Source organism: Zonotrichia albicollis, chromosome 3 (assembly GCF_047830755.1).
Source record: "Zonotrichia albicollis isolate bZonAlb1 chromosome 3, bZonAlb1.hap1, whole genome shotgun sequence".
NCBI classification, from domain to species: domain Eukaryota; kingdom Metazoa; phylum Chordata; class Aves; order Passeriformes; family Passerellidae; genus Zonotrichia; species Zonotrichia albicollis.
This window is the reverse complement of record NC_133821.1, coordinates 20,576,665-20,597,357: the sequence shown is the minus strand read 5'-3', so window position 1 is coordinate 20,597,357 and position 20,693 is coordinate 20,576,665. Positions and strand designations below refer to the sequence as shown.

Sequence of the window (20,693 nt, the reverse complement as noted above, 5' to 3'; positions counted from 1 at the left end):
TCTAGATGTTATGGTACATGCATACACTTTCAGGCTGTTGATTACCCACTGTCACCAATACACATAAATGGAAAAAAGCTATGAAACTGTATAGGGCTGTATATATACTTGTCTCAGCTTCATTAGAGCAGGAAATTGCTGTGATTTCCAGCAGGTTATGTAAGTAATGTCCAGACTGTTCAAAAAAAACTATGAACAGAGTAAAAGTACAAGACTGTTTTGAGGAGACTTTCTACTGTGTACTTTAAAACATAGTAAAATTTCTTTCACAAAACTTAGTTACATGGGTACTTTGTTTTATAGTGCATTATAGTCTAGGAAGTCTCATTAAAACACTCGCTTTTCTTTCTTTTGTTAGGGTGGTTTGAGTACAGACTATTGCTGGGGCAGGGGAGGAGATTATTCTAACTTCAGAGGACACCAGAAAAATTGCTGGATATAATTTAAGATTAGTGTTTTCTCTTTCATAGAAAGAACGTACATACTGGGACATGAGTACAGTTACAGCAAGTCTAGGTGTGCTAACAAAACAGGACACATTCAAGTACAATAAGATTTTTTGCTTGAAATTAGAAACAAACTACATGAGATTAAAGCATTAAAATCATATTTCTCAATCTGAATAAATGTTAAAAAAATCAAAAGAAATGCAGAAGTGCTAGCTCACATTTTTACCATGTTACAAAAGCGATTGGTACCCATGTCCATAAAGGCAGCAACAAAGAATGCTGCTTGTCTACAGAATAGTACTACTGCAAATTGGACTGCGTTTCAATGCTACTTGTAAAAACACCAGCTCTCAGAAGTTGGTATCTGTACAAAATTGCAGCTTATTTTTCTTCACTTCTGTCCCTTCAAAGTCTTTGTTTACACAGTAATGCTAAAACGCCCAGTTCTGTTATCCTGAGTCAACATATTGCCACTTTCTTTTTTGGTAGGTTGAGCTCCATAGTGTCAACACCTTACACATCCACTTTAATACAGTCTCTTTCTGCAGAAATGGGCAAGTGTAACTTCCTCCAAAAAAAAAGTTTTAATAGTTATGATATTAGAATGGCAGGACTTTCTTTCTGAAAAGGAATTCAGTTGTGCTGCAATGTATTAGATTCTATAGGTGGAGCAGAGTCATATAGTGTATCTGTATCGTGTGTAGGCTCTCCGGCGAGCGTACAGGGATTGGACAGTGTTCCAGCACCACAGTCACAGAAAAACCTACAACACAGAGAGACAGCTCTTAGTGCCATGCCCTCCTGCTCTGGGAGCAGCCCCACCCTGCCTGGGAACGTACCTATCATGTCTAATGAATTCTACGTCGTGTCCTTGATGGCACTTCTTGATGCAGTTCACACAGATGGCGTTGCGGTCTGTGGTGTTGCAGGTGTGACACCTGGAGGGAAAAGCAGCACGTTAGGCAGGAACCAAAACCTGAGCAGCTCTCAAGGGAGGGGCTCCAGGAGGCTGGAGGGCCAGAAATGCACTGAAGGAAAGAGGGGGCACAGGACTGTGAAGTTTGAGAATTTTACACAAACTTGGATTTCACAGCACATTTTTTGTTACTTTTATCACAAAGAGAGTCATGCTGTGCAACGCCCTGGGCTCAGATTACAGAAACAATCTGTTTTCCTCAAGTCCCAAGTCAATTCCAGAAAATGGGAATTGAGGAAGAGCACACATTTGTGTGTTCACCCATACCCAGCAACTGTTCTAGGGGCCTTGCAGGAAGAGAAAGGGGGTTCACTGGAAAGCCCTTCTGTAGGTGAGGGGAAGGAACCTATTACCTGTAGAAGTCATGCATCGGGTAGCTGGTGTAGCTTGAGATCTTATATAAACACTGGCCTCTACTGACAGCTTTCTCTATGGCATCTTGATTGTTCATTATTTTGTTATCTGTTGGGGGAAAAACCAGACTAATCACATCTGCATCAATGACTTTTTTTTTCCCGTGGCACTGAAGCCAAGGGCCCATTAGGAACTATAGGCCCATTAGTTCTATACCTGCATTTCAGCTCTGGCATTTAAGAATATAAAATCCTCAATGCCCACATGCACAGAGTGTCATGCACTCCTGAAGCAAGTAACACTGTTCCTCTTTGCACATGTGGCACGAAATACTGATAAATACCTTTTAAATACTCCTTTTGAACTTGGCTGTTAATAAATGCTTACAGACACACAAGGCTTCCTAGCAGGTAAGTTTGCTGCTGAAGAGACTGAAACCCAATGTTTGAAAGCCTCTCATTTACCATAAGGCCATTTACACATCCCTTAGAAAGAGGAAAAGGACGGCTCTTTCCCCAGGAAAATTTAGGAATAAAGTACTTTCCAACACAATGGAAGTGGAAATTATGTTTGACCAGCTCCAGTACTTCAAAGATGTGTCCAAGGCACAGCAAATTTGATAATCTCCTCTGTTACTCAACTACCTGATCTGTCTACTCCCAACATGCACCTCAAAAAGTTTTGCCCACTCCCAGCAGCATCAGAGCACTGAGTGATGTCATTGGGAAGCCCAGGGCTGGGAAGCAGGGAGCCTGAGCCTGTGTTTCAAGAGGCACAAATCTTCCACAGGAAAGGGTTTAACAGCTTTATGTACAGCAAGTACATAAAACTGCTGCAAAATGAACCTTTTTCTTCTTAAATAACCTCCTTGAGCTGTCTGGCATTCAAACCATCATTCGCATCTCGTCCCAGAGGATCCTGTCTCATGCACACTTCCCCACTATACAAGGTAATTTTATGTATGTGAGCTGTTCATATTTTCTGAAAAAACATTTTTGGGATTGGCAATGTTCATGCTTTTAGATCCTAAAAGGCAAGTGAGGCATGTTTCTTTACTGGACACTTGTTTTTGGATATGTGAGAAAAATACTTTCTGTTGTACTAAATCAGAATTGGAGTCTGAGATGGGCCAAAGAGCAGGAACTGGTTCAAGAAATTACTTTGGGACAGAAGAGCTGATGACAGCTTTAATATAACAGCAAAACTTTCAGTTACCTTTGAACCCATCTGTCTAAAAATCTTAACACAGCTTAATGTGGCTCACAACCTTCAGCTGAAACTTAGTCACGACTCTGCTTTAGGTGGCACCAGCTGTGAGCCACAAAGGCTACCATAAACCCACGAGCCAGCAGCACCAAACAAGTGACCAAACACAAGCCAGGAGGACTTGGGCTCACCTTTCATCGTGACATTGACACCAGATGCTAGAAATAAACCTCCAAAGCGGTTGTTGAAAATCTGATTGCCTTCTAATGTTGCAGTCGCATGATTTGTTATTTCAATACCTTGAGTGGGTCAGGGAAACAAAGGAGAGAAAAGAGTGGCAAAGTTAAATCCCTGGTGGTTGTGCATTTGTACTTCTCTTGTCATCTACAGCTTGCTTGCTTGCTTGCTTGGTTTTTTATTAAGCCATCATAAACTCAAGGGGAAAAAAGGAAAATAGCTACAAAACTGCACTGTAATTTGTTATTAAACTGAGGTTCAAATGCTGCTGTTGAGTCCTTTGAAAGAGCTACAGCTGGCATGCATGGTCTCTGGGAGGAACAACACATTACTAGTTTATCTGCTAATAAAATGGTACTATGATCATGTTCATTTTCAAAGGGGATATGATTTTTGGGTGCTTAGAGCTGTCATCTTCATGTACATTTGAAAATTCTTGTGCACATACCTTACCCTTTTTAAAATATCTTTTTTAAAAAGTTCTCAAGATGGGCACCTAAAATTCATTTCTTTAATTCTCAGCTTTTATCAGTAACCCGTGTCTTCCAAGTCATTTGTCCAGGACTGCTCTTGACAGCAACCTATCCTTCCCCCCCACCACACTGAAACAACACCTTTAGAGGCTCTTCTCAGAAAACTTGCTTCTTCTGAAAGAAAGATGGGAGAAAACTCAAGAATGCAATTTTAGTTGAAATGGAATGGAATGCAAGACGCATGAAACTGTGATGATTAAACAGTAAAATTGCAAAAAATCACTGTTAAACATTCTTCATCTCCTTTGGAGAAAGAAACGCTCATTTTTACAATTTTTCAACTTTGAGGAGTGAGAAAGTTGAACTTGAGATGCGATTCAAATCTCTTTAAAATGTGTATTTGCACAGTTTCCTAGGTTTTAAAGCAATGATAAGATATTCATACCAGCATCCAGCACATCAACTATGAATATATCCTAGACAACTTTACCAATTGCTTCTAAAATAAAATAATGAAAAGTATTTCACAAAAAATGACAAGACAGAATATGTGCCATTTCCCAACATGCTGTAAATATACTTTGACTACAATTCTCAAATGAATTTTCAAATGACTTTTAGAATACACTGAAGGATATCCCAGTCTCTTTTAAAACATCTAAATACCATGGGGTAAAGAAACTCTGTGTAAGCTTTGTGAAGAGCTCACTCCAAGCTTCCAAATTTGATTTAAACAGCACAAACCTGCAGCAAAACCATCGAATATTCGGTTTTTCCTTAACACAGGGTGGCTGTTGGTGCTGATAAGAACACCAGCTTGAGCATTCCTGAAGATATCATTCTCTTCCAGAAGACCTATGACAGACCAAGAGATGTTACATTTGAGCTTGGGTGCATTTCCTAACCTGTAACATTTCTGTGAAATATTTTCAAAGAATCTTATGTGTCACAATCTTGTTAATAACCCCTTTCATTTGGAGAATATGCACCGGTAGCACTGACATCAGTGATGCCAGTTTAAAATAGTTCTCAGTGTATAATTTTGGAAGTGCATTTTTTCAGTACACAGCATGGAATCTGCGATCATAGGCACCACTGCAGAAAACCAAGTCTTTCTGCTTTCCAAATTTTTCTTTAATTTTTCTAACACCTCTCTCTTCTTGTCTTCTAAAATGAATAGGATGCCAAAAGCCAAGCATTTTTTTGTTATAGGACAAGATTACTTTAAAATGCTGGGTTAAAATTAAAGCTCACGTAGAGCAAGTGATTATCTACAGAATATCAGAAGTTGGTATCAGGACACAGAGCAGTCAGGGGATTTCAGACAGGGACCACTTCTGAATTTACAAGTGTGCAAAAGATTCCTTAAAATCTGTGGGGTTTTTTTTCCCCTGAATCCTGGACACTCTGGAAGAACCTAAACTGCACAGGTACATGATTTTGGCTACGTGACTTGAATCCAACACTGTGTTTCAGTCAAATGGCAAAGCTTAGAAAAGCAATTGGGATAAAAAGACTGTCCTTAAGCAGCAATCTAAGAGTTATCTTGGATGAGATTAATTACCTCTCTGCCTCCCACAGATTTCAGTATTACTAATGTAATTAAGGCTAAAAAGCATTAGGGTATGTTCGCTATAACTATTTTATCACTCCAGAAGACAAGAGCTGTGTTTCTAAAGAGCATTTTAAAAAGAACACTGCTTAAACTAAAATTTAACTCTTATCCAGAACATTCAGTGAAAAACAATAAGGGAAAAAGTTACCTCTTCCCCCATTAAATATACAGATGCCTCCATCTCTTCCATCATGGATTTTATTTCTCCTTAGTGTAGGATTACTGTCTGTTTTAATCCATACACCAGCCATTGCATTATCAAAAATTTCATTGTCTTCTATAAATCCAAGCCCTAAAATTGAAGGAAGGGTAGAAAAATAAAATCAAAATGTTTAATAAATGAGAAGATAATATAACACCACAGATCACAAACAATTCTGGATAAACATGAAAAACAAACCTACCAGAATTATAGACAAGAATTCCACCATTCTGACCACCCCAGATCTTGTTGCGTCTGATTTTGGGGTTGCTTCCAGTTCTAGAGTGAAATGTAAGCAAAGAAGTAATTTAAAAGTCATCAAAAATAAGTCATTTATAGTCATTTACTATATCCCAAGGCCAAACATCTCAAATACTTCCAAAGAAGTGCCTCATGGATCTCATTGCTTAACAATCTTAGTAAAATATATTTCTTTCCAAACGTGCAAACATCATTTATCTTTACAGACTTCAAGGGCCACACATTCCAGTCAATACCCAGGCTGTATTTTTGGTAACTTTCTTGTAGGTTAAAGCAGAGGGTATTCAGACATACTGGATTTCAAAAAAGTTATTTTTATAAACAAAATGACAAGAACAGCTAAAAAGACACAATAGAGCACATAACAAGCTACGTCTGTTTTGGCAGAAAATCAGAATAAATGTTACCTTATCTGAACCCCTGAGTACATGTGATTATAGATGTCATTGTCTTCTAACACGCCATGTCCATTGTCATAAAAATAAACTCCAACCTAACACATCAAGAATTGTATTATTAGTTCCAAATTAATGAGGCATAAAACCACAAGGACTTCCTTTTCTGTGGCCCCCTTGTAACCACAGAGCAAAACTCACTTGTTTCCCACTGTGTATTCTGTTTCTCCTCAAGACTGGAGTGCTCCCTGTTGTCACCCAGACTCCAGCCAATGTATTGCTGTAAACTTCATTTTCCTCAATCACACCTTGTCCTTTTTCATGCTAAATACAAGATGGTTTAAGAGTTAAGAAAACCTGCTTAACACCAATACTCTTTTTCCTGCTCTACCCATCCCTCCCACCCCTGGTTTCTTTACTGCAGCAAAATAATTCCTTTCCATTTGAGTAAGCTTTTTCACCATTAAAAAAAAAATAACAGCATATCATGATTTTGAATATTTGCCATGAAACAAAGAACAGCCTGCATGTAAATCATTCTGTTTCAAGGCTCTGCAGTGGTATTTGTGAATGTCTGCTGGCTGTTGGTAGAAGTGCCTCCCCAGTGCTGTGCACTCACATGAAGGCCCTGGCTTGTGGTTCTTAAACCTACACCCAGCTCTGTCCCCAAGGTGGACAAAAAGCTGGCATGGCTCTCAAGGTCACCACGTGTCTGGGCTCAGAGGTCAAACAACAGTTTTCTCATTCAGGGCAAGAAGCTGTTCTGGGTAAATTTACTCAATGAAGAGATGAAGCTGCACACTTGCAGCGTTAGCTGGACCTTAGGTAACCTTTGGCAGAAAGACAGACATATTTCTGAAAATCTGCTATTGCTTAAGGGAACCTGACAGCTCTTTCAGTTCAGTTAGCAGAGCTTTGCACACATTGGGAATTGGGCTTTATTTCCCACTTTTTCAATACAGCAATTCCAATTTCTATCATCCTGAAGGCAGTAAAAAAAAATCTTCTCTGAGCTTAGTGGTAAACACATTACACTCCAAAAGAGCTGAACAGACTATTTTTTTAAATGATGACATATTACTATAAAAACTAAATCTTTTCAAAAAGCTTTCAACCGTGCAACGATAAAATTCTGTAATCTATTCCATTTTAAATATTTTACTCTGTAATAAGAATAATTTAGTGGCATTTATAAAAACCTTAGTCTTTTAAATAGCAGCACCAGCTTCAGTTGCTTACCATGAACCTGGTCTCTAACATAAGAAGCTCAAGCATTGTAAGCACAAACATTCACATAGGGTACTTTCCCCTTTACATTTCTAAAACAGAACACAAGTCTGTGCCTGTCCTAGGCTGCACTTACAACATAAATTCCTCCATGTTGACCATCATGAATCTTGTTGTGTCGAACGATGGGACAGCTGTTTGTTCGGATCTGTATTCCTGCTAATGCATTACCTGTCAACAGAAGTGGTATTTAATACAACTTACACATTCATTTTTCTCAGAAATCAATATGCAGCAAGCAAATCAGCTTACCATAAATGTCATTTCCTTCAATAAGGCCTCTTCCATCACCAAAGATATAAACACCACCTTGATTCCCATTAAAAATTGCATTCCCCCTAAGGAAAAAAAATCAACATTATGAAGTTATTCTTATACATTGTACAATGTATGGAGTGGCCATGACTGTACCCCATTCAGATTTAAAATAAAGTATTTATGTTCTGTTGCTTTGAGAAAGACCTACCTCTGAGTGCACACACAAATTAAAAATGCATTCAACTGAGCACAGACAGAATTTTCATTTCTACAGATACAGGAATATTTACAGCTCCACATAGTTAAATAAATTAACATGCACTTAATCCCATCCCTATCAAATCTCTCCTTCTTCTACATAGTGAACTAATAATGAGGAAAACAATACCTTATTGTTGGGTCACTGTTTGAGGTAATCCAAACACCTGCAAAATTGTTTGCATAGATTTTGTTCTCTATGAATTGTCCTCTTCCTTTTTCATGCACATAGATTCCTCCAGTCTGGCCGTGATGGATTTCACACCGCACCACTGTTGGGTTGGCATATGCTTTCACTTCAAAGCCTGCTATCCTGTTTCTGTGGATGTTGCAGCTTTCAAAATAACCCTTAAGACACAAAACATGCAGTTTCCTGTAAAAGTCCTTTTTAAAATTAAGGTTATTCCCTTCCCTTTAGATTCAATCCTCATTTAAAAGGAAACAGCACCAAAACTGACAACATGTAAGTACTTATATAGCTAATTAAAACAACTACTGACACTATATAATTTCATTTTTCCAAAAATAAAATACTGTTTCAAAGACACTGTGTTTGCACTGCTATTTCTGACTACTCATGGAATACCAAGAAAAAATGGCAACTCTAGATATAGCACATTGAATAGGACTCAGCATCAGGTTTCCTCAGCAGCTCCAAGGATCAGACTCCTTTCAAAGGCCAGAAAGCCCACAGCCCCACACAGAAAGGACAGTGCTATGGAGAAAACTATCTGCTTGTTTTCAGGCCAGGAACTATAGACATTTGGCAAAAATATGGTTCCTTTAGGAAGAAGTCTGCTAAATTTCTTTGAAACAACTGATCAAAATAAATAATACGAATGTGGGAAGTCAGTAATTTTTCCAGGATTGGATTGGTCTCAGTGGCCAAGTGGTACAATTTTTTCCTTTTCTCTTTTTTAAAATGGTGTACACTGAAACACTCAGTAGCAGCAGACTTAAACACAACTGTATTTAAACAAGAGCATTATAAACAGTATTGCTGTGGGCAGGGAAAAAAAAAAGGTCATTGCATAAAGCCATGCCAGGCATGCTCCTTCCATGCCAACCATGGAGCAGCACCTGAAAATTCATCTGGCAAAATAATTGTTTCTTGCCTGATGATTTCTCCAATTCTACTTCCAGGGCCTTGCTAAGTAACTCTGTCAGCCCTTCCACAGCATTTTCCTGACATGGTCCTGGAACATTTTAATATTCAAATTCAACCTATTCTTAAGGTGAACCTCAATGGTATTTCATGCCCATTTTGTGCAACCAGAAGAACAGAAACTAAACTGAAAGACAGGAAGTATTTCTTAATGGAGAGGGTAGACAAGCACCAAGTGATGTTCTGTAATTTGTGGATGGCTTAGATGTAAGTTCCTGAAAGCTCTAACCCAAGCCTGTCTCCAGCAGCACCATTTTTCCTGTAGCCACCTAAGTTAGTTATTTAGACCTGCTCAGCATGAGACTTGTTATACTTGTGCACCAAAAAAAACCCAAACAACAAACAAACCAATAAAAAAACCCAAAACCAAAACAAACACCCCCCCCCTTCAAATTCCTGCTACTGCTCAGAGTAACTGGATTCCATGCTCACATGATCTACTACCAGGAATGCCTCAGGCCTGGAGTTGCTACTACCTATCACGTGGAAATTACTCAATTCACTGCCAGCCTAGGCAGTCGGCACCCTGTTTCACTGTGCTGTGAATTGCTGTGGGACTCCATCAAACACTGATTACAAAAAATCAGAAATACATCCAGCTTAATGAGGAAATCAAGGCAGATGCTCTTCTCCCTGCTCTGAGGATTGCAGTCAGGAAAGGCAGTGCAGGGATTAAAGATCCTCCAAAAAAGTGCTAGTCATGCGTACAGCCTGGCTCCTCAGACTCCTCTGGGTAACAAATGAAGTCAAATGGAAGATGCTTACACATTCTGTAGATACTCAGAGCAGAGTTATGTTTTTTTCAAGAACTTTAAAGAAATCCAATCCTAAGTGAGTCAAGATGGTTTCAGAGTTCTCAAGGAAGCAACATACTAACAGACAGGGGAATCCAAAGATCTCCTCAGAAATATGCCTTCATGCCAACAGGCAGTCTTTTGACTTCTTATCCTGAAAGGAATCACTTTTTTCCTCCTAATTTTCACTTAAAATTAAGCTCTCAGAGAAACTTATCTAAAATGACAATTTGGTATATAAAGGCAAGCCTGATTCTCCTGATGGAATACACAATTTCAATTAAAATATTACTAAACATGGTCTGACATATTTTTAATTACTTCACACATTATTCTCCCTCTGAGTGCCAAATGTTTTTGACTACAGCACCATGATGAAAGAAGAGGGGTATTTCAGGTGTGCTTCATCACAGTCATTTTGGATTCCAGGTAGAAGCTGCAAACAAACAGAGCCTTTCTCATGTGGCCTGCAGGATCTCCACAAGCTTCAGCAAGCACCATTATTTAACTTGGAAAATCTGACTTCTGATTCAGAAGAAAGTGGGAATTTGCTGTAAGACTCTGTGAAGGAAATGCTCCTTCAAAGGGGGGAATAAAACAAAATAAATCTGTATCTCAGATTCCTTTATAAGTCTGACTAATACGTTGGAAAGTCAAGGCTTTCTGCTAAGCAAGATACTGTAACATTCAATATCCATGAAGAGAAACTGCACTAAAAAGCCCAACCCACCTTAATCAGTCAGCTTAAGCTGAAGGGCTGACTTTGAGTTGATGCAGTTAAGACTCAGTCGGTTTCTGCATCTGTTGAGACCAAATCTGAGCATCACCTGTGTGCATCACTGTTGAACTCCAGTCAGCTAGACCAACAGAGCTGCTGTTTGTCAGGAACACATGCATTCCACCGTTCTGAGGAACCACCTCATCCTCTGTTTCCTATTTCCTATGCGTCTGTTTCCTAGGACATTCTCTGTTGATACCAACAACTTTTTTGGCCCAAATTCACCCCCTAGAAAGGGCTAATATTGACTTCAGTCTTTAAGAAGTCCTCAGCAATCCCTGGTACCTTTTTAGCCACACTCATTCAAAAGGCATGACTGTGCCTTTGAACTCCAGTCTGTCAAAAAGGTCTGGTGATGAATTTGTGGATCCCAAAAAAATCACATATGGCTTCAGGCAACAGTTTTTCTTTGGAACATTAGGGATCATTTTTTTAAAACAGAAATTGTGTTTCCAAGTATGGAGTTCCATGACCTGTTATCCACAGGCTCCAGCAACACTGCTAACACAAAGCTCACTGTCAGCTCCAGTACAACCAGGTATCACCATCAGACACACTCCAGCTGCCCAACACTTATGCTCTGTCCAGCTGTTGGGCAGCTCAAGCTACTGAGGTCAGGAAGTCTGCACAGAGGGACTTGCAAGCCTTACATTGCCTCCACTTCCTTCAAAAAATGGTTTTCAAGTGCTGGGTGTTTGACTTGGGCTTTGTGGGGGTTTCTGGTTATAATTCAGCAGCTAATGCAAGAAGAACCTGGAGGGGACAGCACCAGACTAAGGAAAAGAGGCCCCAATGATTAGTAAGAAGGAATAGAGGATGCATGTGGCAAAAGTAATACAATCTTACAAAAAAATACCAAGTAGCTTTCTGCTTGAAAATCCTAACTATTAACAAGCAGCTCTGTACAACAAATTTATTTACAATCCCAGGCAGAGCATTAGCTGTGGACACAAAATGACAGCTACACTGACAGCATGTGTGGGCAAGAACACTGCTGCAGCCTGCTAAGCTCTGGGCAGGTGAAGGAATCAGAAACAAACACCACAGCAGTGAGAATGCTGATATTCCCACCTGGCATACACTGCACAGAAAAGATGTGATCACAAAGATGGGATCCTGCACAGCTGGAAAAACTCAGAAGACTTTTTACATCAAGACTAATTCAGTGATTGAACTTGGATGCTTTTTTCTTTCTGCATGTTGTCCAGTCTAACAAACATGGCTCTGAAATGATTTAAAGTTAAAACTTTTAACTGATGAGATTTTGTTGCTGCTTTTCTTCTCAGAGGATTTCTCCCTCCTTTATTTCTAAAAGGGCTTTTTCTTCGTTCTCTGTCTTGAAGATTACATTATGGAAACAGAGGCATTTAGTATTACTGTTTGAACAACACATGTATTCCAAGAAAAGAGATATAATTGTGTAACATGTAACATTTCCTAAATATTTATAAACTCAAGTATTCCCAAGAGGGTTGGAAAAATAAATAAAAAAAAAAGACAACAGGAAACCAATAATGAAAAAGAGTAACTGCCTATGCTTATAAAAATTTGCCTTCCAAACGCTGGAAGGGTCCTTATTTGAGAGTTAGTGCATTTCATGAAAACTCAAATGCAACATAAAGAAAATCACATCCAAGATGCAAAACAAACCCTTTACTTTTATGCACAGCAAAAGGCAGTTAAGTTTTTAATGTAGTCTGTATAGAATCTGGCATATGCTTAATTTTTTTTTTTTTGGACTTTATGTACACATTTCTTTAAAGTGATCTGATTTGTAGTATTTAGAAGACAGAGAAGTAAACTAGGCATGATGACCCAACTTAGACACATGCTGCTACACTTTTATTTCATCAGGAAAAAAAACCCCAAGCTTCTCATTTAGGAGCAATGAAAATGAAAACTGTTTTGCCTAGAGCTCAGCTTTAAACTGTAAAATTAGGCTTATTTTTACATTAAACTGGAACTTCTCCATTGTGTACATACAACTACCAAATACAATTTATGACAGATGCCTGGTAACTCATCTCAGGCACCTGAGAGGTCAGGGTAAGGCACCCAGGGCTGTCAATGCCACACTGCATTTTTAATGTCAGCTTGTTACATATTTGTCACAGCACTAAGGCAAATATCAGGATATTGCCAGTTTAGAAATAAGAGGTTAAGTTTCTACAAATATCAAAACACAAAGAACAGTTTGAAAACATGAAACTGAGAAACAAAGCATTCTTGAACCCTTTGGAGAGAGCACTCCAGCATAGAAACCCACAGGAAAAGAATGTGTAGGGTAGGAATTCAGCATAGGAATGCACTTATCCCACTTCACAGGCACAAGCAAAAAAAAATAAATACAGAAAGTAACAGAAGTGAGAGAAGAAAAAGTGCAAAATCCATTAATTTGTTTAGGAATACAGGATTTGTATCTGAAGGATTCCATGTCACTTTGTCACTTAAGGAGCATATAAACATTGCCAATGATGTAATTTCATCGACTCCATCACTAGACATGATGCAAAAGCAGAAGATGCTGCCAAAGCAGACTTTGAGACTGGGGGACTGAATCTTTCAAAGGAGTTCATGACTATGAAATATTTCAATAATAATTGCAGCTGAGATAAATATTATTCACACATTCTCTTTAATGTGCTTCTGCTTCCCTTAAACAAAAGGGAAACATTTATTTCTACTCCATTTTGCTTGTGATACCACACTGATCACAGCTCTGAAACAGACATTTCATTGGTAAGAATAAAGATCAAATGCACTTTTATTTAAAATTAATCAAGTGAATTCAGCCTGGCTTTTAATTTTTTTAATATTTCAGTACTCATATATTTAATATTTATACTTCAGTACTTAAACAAGAAGCAGCTCCTACCCAGACTTTCCAATTAACCCTCAAGCCTACACATAGACACCTCCCCTGCAGGAGTTGCTGAAGCACTTTCCTTTATCAGTTTTCCTATAGCTGAAATCACTTCATTCCATGTTTCCAAGCCTGTTTAAGTCTTGAAGGGATGGATGTACCCACTGAAGTGGACCAGAAGTGCTTGTACAGTATGTTAAACACAGCTTAAAGCAGTCCAAACAATGAGATAATATAAACCAAAGACATCTGCCACCACTCTCTGCAAATCAGCCCAGCAACATCATCTCTAGAGGACAGAAAATGATGTAAAGCCATCCATCAGGAGAGGGCTGCCAGCAGGGCAGTCACAGCTGCTGCAGTCTTCCCCAACACAGAACAAGTACAGTCCTTAGGATGGAACTACAGAGTGGAGAAGAGGCACCTACCAGCAGAATCCCAACATGTGGGGTGTTTCACCTTCTGCTGCCAGATTTTATGCTGACAGCAAAAGTAGCAGCCCTGTGACCTGTCTGCCTTCTATTGAACCCAGAAAACCACAAATCCAACAGCTACAACTAGCACTGCCTCCATCCTTTACCTCTGCCCCTCAGCAACCTGGGCAAAGAAAGGCCTCACTGGATTGTACCCACAGTGCATTTCCTGTTAGTGCTATTTACAGGCTGCTAACTCTCACCAAAAACCTGGGTAGGTCAGGATTACAACTTGCACTTGATCCCCTGTCTGTATCACTGATGAATGGTACTGGGCCCAGTACAGACCACTGAGGGACATGATTTAGCCACTGGCATCTACCCTCTGGATGCAACCATCCAAACAATTCCTCATCCACTAAACAGTCTATCCATCAAATCCACATCTTTGCCACTTAGGGAGAAGGATGTTGTAAGGGAATACCTGGGGAGGTGGTAGAGTCACCATGGATGTGATTAAAAAAAGACTGGATGTGGCACTGGGTGCCAGGGTTTAGTTGAGGTGTTGGGGCATGGGCTGGACTCAATGATCTCTAAGGTCTCTTCCAAACTGGTCATTCTGTGAATTCTGTGCATATGTCCAGGCCCTACAAGAGTCCATATAAATGACATCCATAGCCCCTCCTTTCCCCACTGAGGCTGGTCAGGCAGGACTTGTCCTTGGTGAGGCTGTGCTGGCTGTCCCCAGTCACCTCCCTGTCCTCTGTGATCCTCAGCACAGCTTCCAGGAGGAGCTGCTCCATGATCTTCCCAGGCACAGAGGTGAGGCTGACAGTCAGTCCCTGCCAGGGCCCTCCTTTCTGCCCTTTATTGAAAATGGTGCAATGTTTCCCTTTTCCCAGACACCAGGGACTTCACCCGACTGCCATCACTTTTCCAATGTCATGGAGAGTGGCTTGGACCCTACATCAGCCAATTCCCTCAGAACTCTGGGATGCATCTCATCAGGTTCCAAAGACTTCTGTACATTCAGGTTCCTCAGGCAGTCACAAATGTGATCTTATATTACAGTGGGAGTGACTTTGCTCCCACTGTCCCTGCCTTGAGGTCCACCCAATAAAGATGTGTGGGAAGACTGCCAGTAAAAACTGAGGGAAAATGATGAGTGCCTCAGCCTTCTCCTCATCTCTTGTCACTGCTGTTACTCATGGGGTGGGGGGGGGGTGGGGTGTTGTGCTTTTTTCCTGCCATTCCTTTTCTGAAAGACACCTGTGGAATCCTTCCCTGTTCTTCCTTGCATGCATTGCCAAGTTCAGCTCCATCCATGCCCTGCCCTTCCCAACCCTACACAACTGGACAGTGTCTCTGGACTCTTCCCAGGTCACCTGTCCCTGCTTCCATTGCCTGTGCATTTCCATCTTGCCCTTTAGTCTCAACCCAGCAGGTCTCTTGCCTTCCTTTCCTGATTCCTTACACCTGGGGATCAAGAGCGTTTGCACTCTGTGGAAAGCACCCTTAGAGATCTGCCATTTTAAGAGTGACTGAAAGAAAACTGTTTGTTTTGCCAGCTGGGCGTGGGGAATTGGGACTTTGTCATTCAAGCAGGAAAAACAATGATTTGGCACTCTTTGGAAGACATGCAGAATATTTTCCTAAAACAAGTCAGCAAACATCTTTTATTTTAGAGACAAAAATCTCTTCTATTTCAAGGGCTATGAATGCTGTTTCTCACTACTGTGCATGTACTTGGAAGTGATGAGCTTCACCCCACACAAATAAACATTTATGAAAGAAGGCCTGAACTCTGATATGAAATTCTGTGCTAAAATTCCACAACTAATTCCCTGCTACAAAAGCCCTCTTCCCAGAAAAAGGTGTACATACCCTATTTCAGAGTTTTAACATTAAAATAAGGCTAAGTCTTCACAAAGCATTTTTTTTCATTTCTAAATCACGCTGCACATTATTTTTGTTCTTTTTCAAAGGGAAAAGAATGAAGTATAAACGTAAGTCTACAGTTTACATCCTGTTTCAAGAGGTATTTTGTCACTGCAACATAATACAATGTAACAGGCTGCCAATCAACTGCAAAAGCCCGCTTAAACCTCTTTCAGCTAAAATTGTCTTTAAAATGAAGTCTCCCACTTAAGGGCAAGAGAACAACAGCAGGCATATTTTAAACGACCTGTTCATGAATAAATGCACTTTAAAAAAAAAAAACATTTCTCCAATAACAGGCAAAATGGAAGACTTCAGTTCTACAACATGTGTATTTTTTCCTTCAAAAGAAAACATATAGATTACCATTCCATGGTCAAAAGTGAACACGCCAACGTCGCGTCCGTGGTGAATGTGATTCCGTCTGATAATGGGATTCCCATGGTTTTTAACCCAAATCCCTGCTAATGCATTATTGGAGATCTCATTGTCCTCATATATTCCCTGGGAAAGAAAAATGTAAATCAAGACAGGAATCCAGAACAGTGAACAACTTTATCAAAGTAAAGAAATAAATGTGGAAAATTACCTGTGCATGGTCTGTAATATAAAGTCCAACATTTTCACAGTCGCTGATGTTACAGTGTTTAATAGTAGGACAAGCTCCCTGGCCACTAACACATACTGCAGAGCCAACTGGAAGAAAACAGTACAGTTACCATAGCTTCAAAGCATAGTGCATTTATACATAGTCTGGCAGAGCAAGAAAAGTTAGTGTGAACTGATATTTTAAAAAGATTTGGTGTTCACAGAGCCAGAGCGTTGCAAGCCACTGGCAGAAAAACACCAATGTCATCATTTTGCAGATGCAAAAAACCACGGTAGGAGTCATTTTAAAATCATCTTGCCAAGGTTAAACAGCTGCCAGGACAATGGTTTATATAATAATTCATGCTTATGAAAGTCCTCACTCATTTATTTGCCTGTGTTAGGTCCACTGTATACTGACCGTTCACAGCAGAGCACAACAGAAATCTAACAAAATTCTCTAATTACTGCCTTGTTGTGCTTCCCTTGAAATTTTCACAACTCAGTACATCAAAGAGGCCAAACAATAATTCTGTAGCATACAAAGACACACTGTCTACCCAATACTCAGCAGAACACAGAAACACAATCTTGAGTACAGAATAAACATCATAAACCAACAGGTCTCTCCCCAGCTGAATTACAAAACTCCTTGAATGATTTCAGCTACCATACCATAACCCAGAAAATATGTATTTTCCAGGAAACTAGGACTCAAACTGCTCAGGACTTCAGCATACCAGCTCAATTCCCTGAACTCCATGAAGTGTGACAACATAAAATTCTGCAGGCACTAAAATCAACAGTGATTTCTGAAAGGTAAGAGCTCATCTCAGGGAACCTGGCCTACGTAACACACGTTCCCCACAATTAAACACCACTACATAAGCAAGCCAGTACCTGCTCTATTAGTCAGTTTTCATAAATCCTTCTAGCAAAGCACCACAAAGACTATACTTAAATAATTCACAGACTCATTTACAGAGAGCTTATTCTTTTTTAATTCCTAAAGAAATTATTTTGATTGTCTAGTCTGACCTTATGAATAATACAGGCTATACTAATTCCCTGAATTAAGTCCTGCTTCAATTCTAGCAGCAGGAACTTCAGCACATATCTTGTAGAAACATATTTAAATTTTGATAACTTTGACTTCCAGCAACTGAGAAACTAGCATAAAGCTTATTAGCTGGCTAGAGGGCTGTTGTCCTTTTAATTTACACTTTAATTGCTCATCTGAATTGCTCCAGCTTTGGCATCCAGTTCTCTTTATACCAGTGTATGCTGCATCCAATGCACACACACATTCAGCGCAAGCAATTTGCTCCTTTAGCCTCCTCCTTGATAAAGTAACAAATTACAGTCACTACAACCAAAGTTTTCTGCTTTACCTTATATGACTTTTCATTGAACAGTTTCTAAATTTTCCAACATGTTGCTATGGACACCAGAAAAGAGCACTTTATTCAGAGGCAGGACTAAGCAGAGGCATTAACACAGTCTCTCTACTTGGTGCTCCCACAGGTGTAACTAAAGATCACATCAGTTCTTTTGGCCATTTGACTACATGAGGGCTCACATTCAGCAGTTTATGCACAGTGAGCCTGTAAGCTTTGCCCAGCATTCCAAGAGAGGGGTTTAGAAATAGGAACAAAAGCAAGTTGTGTGTGTCTAACTCTGCACTTTGTGAGATTAATGTAAGTGGTGTATGACAGTCCACCTACCAGGAAGGTCATAGCAACCCATCCTCCTGGTTATTTTTAAGACTGTAGTTATATTACATTCCTGTTGTATCTATAATACTTTATAGTAAAGTCTACAGGTCTCATTAATATGGGTCTTATTTCTTCTCTTCAAGTCAAGAAGTCATCTTTGAAATAACCACCAAAAAAGCCAATACAGTTACCCTGAAGGTTATTTTTCATCTATTTGGTGCAGACTCTGGGCATTCTGTAGAACTCTAATATTTTCAGGCACTATGTGTTGATGTCAATATCTTTCAAGGATCTGTGTAATTATACTGGGACTGCTGCATTCTTTTCATCAAATAAAGTAATCAAAAATACCAACAGTGTAATGCAACCATTATAACTTTCTGTATATGCACTAAATTGATTCATCATAAATTTTATATTCTTGATTGGCCACACCCTGCATTTATACCTCATCATTTTACCCAGGATCAACAGGCAGCACTCCTGCCATTCTTCACCCTGGGTAGTCTCTCCCCTCCCACCTCCCCCAGGGACAAAACCATCTCATCGAGGTTTCAAGTTACCATTGATACACAATAGGAAGCCAGAAAATTTCTTGGCCAGCTCTTTCTAAACTCCTGCATGATTTTAGAATGTCTATTTTCTCAGCTGTTTAACCTCATCCACAGTTACTGTCAAGAGTGGAACGTGTTTCATTATCCCTCTAGGGGATGAGGTCATTTATCATTCCTGCCTATTCTCATTAAATATGGAACAAAAATTACACAACACTTTGCCATTCAAATTTTTCCATTCTATGATGGATCAGCATCACTGCTAAAACTCCCTTTGTTCCCCAAATTAAGACAGAAGCACTGTCTCTTCTAGACAGAGGCTGCATCTTGTCTTGTTTATCAAGTTCTTTGTGGCAGTAAAGTGGTGTGTTTTTATTTTAGAGGGAGGTCCCCACAGTTTCCTTCAATTGCTAATTTCCTATTTGTATTAACTGTTAATAATTCATTCTTTCTTGCATTTCATAACAGCTTTCACTCCCCTCCTTCTATCTCTTTCTGACACTGAGGAGGTATGGATTTTTGGAACCTGGTGTGATGCTCTAAAAGCATATCTCTATCACATTTTGCTTATTTAAATGAAAGCAATCTTTATTCTGACTCTTCACTGGACTTGAGTATTGATTGTGTGAAATGGGTCCTTTTGGAGTACAAAAGCACTTGTAGTACAGGTTTAAGCTTTATTTTGTTTACTCAGAATAAATGATGGCACACACTTCAGCAATATTAAATTTTTTGAAAAAAGGAACATTGCCATCCACTACGACCTTATCCATCGAGGTGAGGGCTAACACAGATTTTTTCCACAATGGGTGCAACAGAACCTCTAGACTCAGGATCTTACCATTTAAACTTTATTTGAAAATATTTCAAAAGATGCTTGGGACTGGCAGCAGGAACCTTCAGCTTAATGCATTTGCACTTACATAGCTCCCATCTTTACATATGACATACATTAAGAACTTTACATATGACATAATGTGGAAATATGCTTTAATGCAACTTGGAGATCTACAGAAAGGATATCAAGCATGTGCTAGGAAAGAGGTTTTGAATGCCTATGGATCAATACTTCAGAGATGTCAATTATCTGGAAACAGTAAATGCCTTTTCTGGCAGACTGCCATTCCTCATCCCTTTTTACACAAGCTCAGTACTTCCCGAGTAGGTAATAGCAAGGCTTGGTAGGATTAAAAAGCCAGTAAAACTTGATAATTGGTAAGTGATGATAGTACAGCCTACACAGAGCCTCCAAAACTGAACAGAATTTCAGAGAGAAGAATTTAATTTTGGAAAAGAGAATCAACAACTCAATACAGTACAGATTCAGAAATCCAGAGTTTTGGAGGGAGCAAAACTTCAAAATTCTCAGAAATGGAAAGTGGTCATGAAAAAAATCATCTAAACTTAATTTTCATAAACAATTTTCACAAAAATATCAGAATCTAGTAGCTTATCTATAAGCACGTTTCCATCTGAAATCATGCAGCTCTTCAAACTACTTTAATACTCAGGCTGAATGTGGTCTTATCTAATTCCACTCACTGGTTGTCAGGGTTCCCAGTATTGGTATATGGTAAGTTCCAGAATACTTTTTCTCTGTATATTTCAATTTCCTAGTGTTAGCATTAACACTGGGATAACTGGGATACTGGGAGCAGCTCACTGTCCTTTGCTGCTCTTCTGCCACTTTTAAAACCTCCAAGTATTCACTGATGTGTCTCCAATAAAAGAGATGGTGATGCACAGCACAGAGCTGCGAAGCAGAGAACTGCCTTGACCAAGTGCAGTGGTTTATAGCCCAAAACCTTCAAGAAAGCTCATCTTCCTCTAGAAGGCACACACCAAGAATCCTTCCATCGTTCTCATCATGGTTCCCTGCAGTATTCTTCATAGGCAGTACCAGAAAAAAGTTGT

General features: G+C 39.4%; 1 protein-coding gene across 2 annotated transcripts in view; it reads right to left on the bottom strand.

The window, feature by feature from the left end:
* Nucleotides 1-539: 539 nt before the first annotated feature.
* The window catches only part of FBXO11 (F-box protein 11), a 70,073-nt gene continuing 49,919 nt past the window's right edge, over nucleotides 540-20,693 (bottom strand). For both annotated transcript variants that reach the window (XM_074536908.1, XM_074536907.1), the window contains exons 10-23: nucleotides 16,512-16,618; nucleotides 16,289-16,426; nucleotides 8,102-8,319; nucleotides 7,708-7,793; nucleotides 7,532-7,626; nucleotides 6,370-6,492; nucleotides 6,181-6,266; nucleotides 5,715-5,791; nucleotides 5,459-5,602; nucleotides 4,440-4,550; nucleotides 3,177-3,284; nucleotides 1,779-1,887; nucleotides 1,289-1,387; nucleotides 540-1,212 (exon numbers count right to left, since the gene is read on the bottom strand). In XM_074536908.1, coding sequence (XP_074393009.1) covers nucleotides 1,083-1,212; nucleotides 1,289-1,387; nucleotides 1,779-1,887; nucleotides 3,177-3,284; nucleotides 4,440-4,550; nucleotides 5,459-5,602; nucleotides 5,715-5,791; nucleotides 6,181-6,266; nucleotides 6,370-6,492; nucleotides 7,532-7,626; nucleotides 7,708-7,793; nucleotides 8,102-8,319; nucleotides 16,289-16,426; nucleotides 16,512-16,618 — 1,631 coding nt within the window. In that variant the 3' untranslated portion in view covers nucleotides 540-1,082. The remainder of the gene's footprint in view (nucleotides 1,213-1,288; nucleotides 1,388-1,778; nucleotides 1,888-3,176; nucleotides 3,285-4,439; nucleotides 4,551-5,458; nucleotides 5,603-5,714; nucleotides 5,792-6,180; nucleotides 6,267-6,369; nucleotides 6,493-7,531; nucleotides 7,627-7,707; nucleotides 7,794-8,101; nucleotides 8,320-16,288; nucleotides 16,427-16,511; nucleotides 16,619-20,693) is intronic.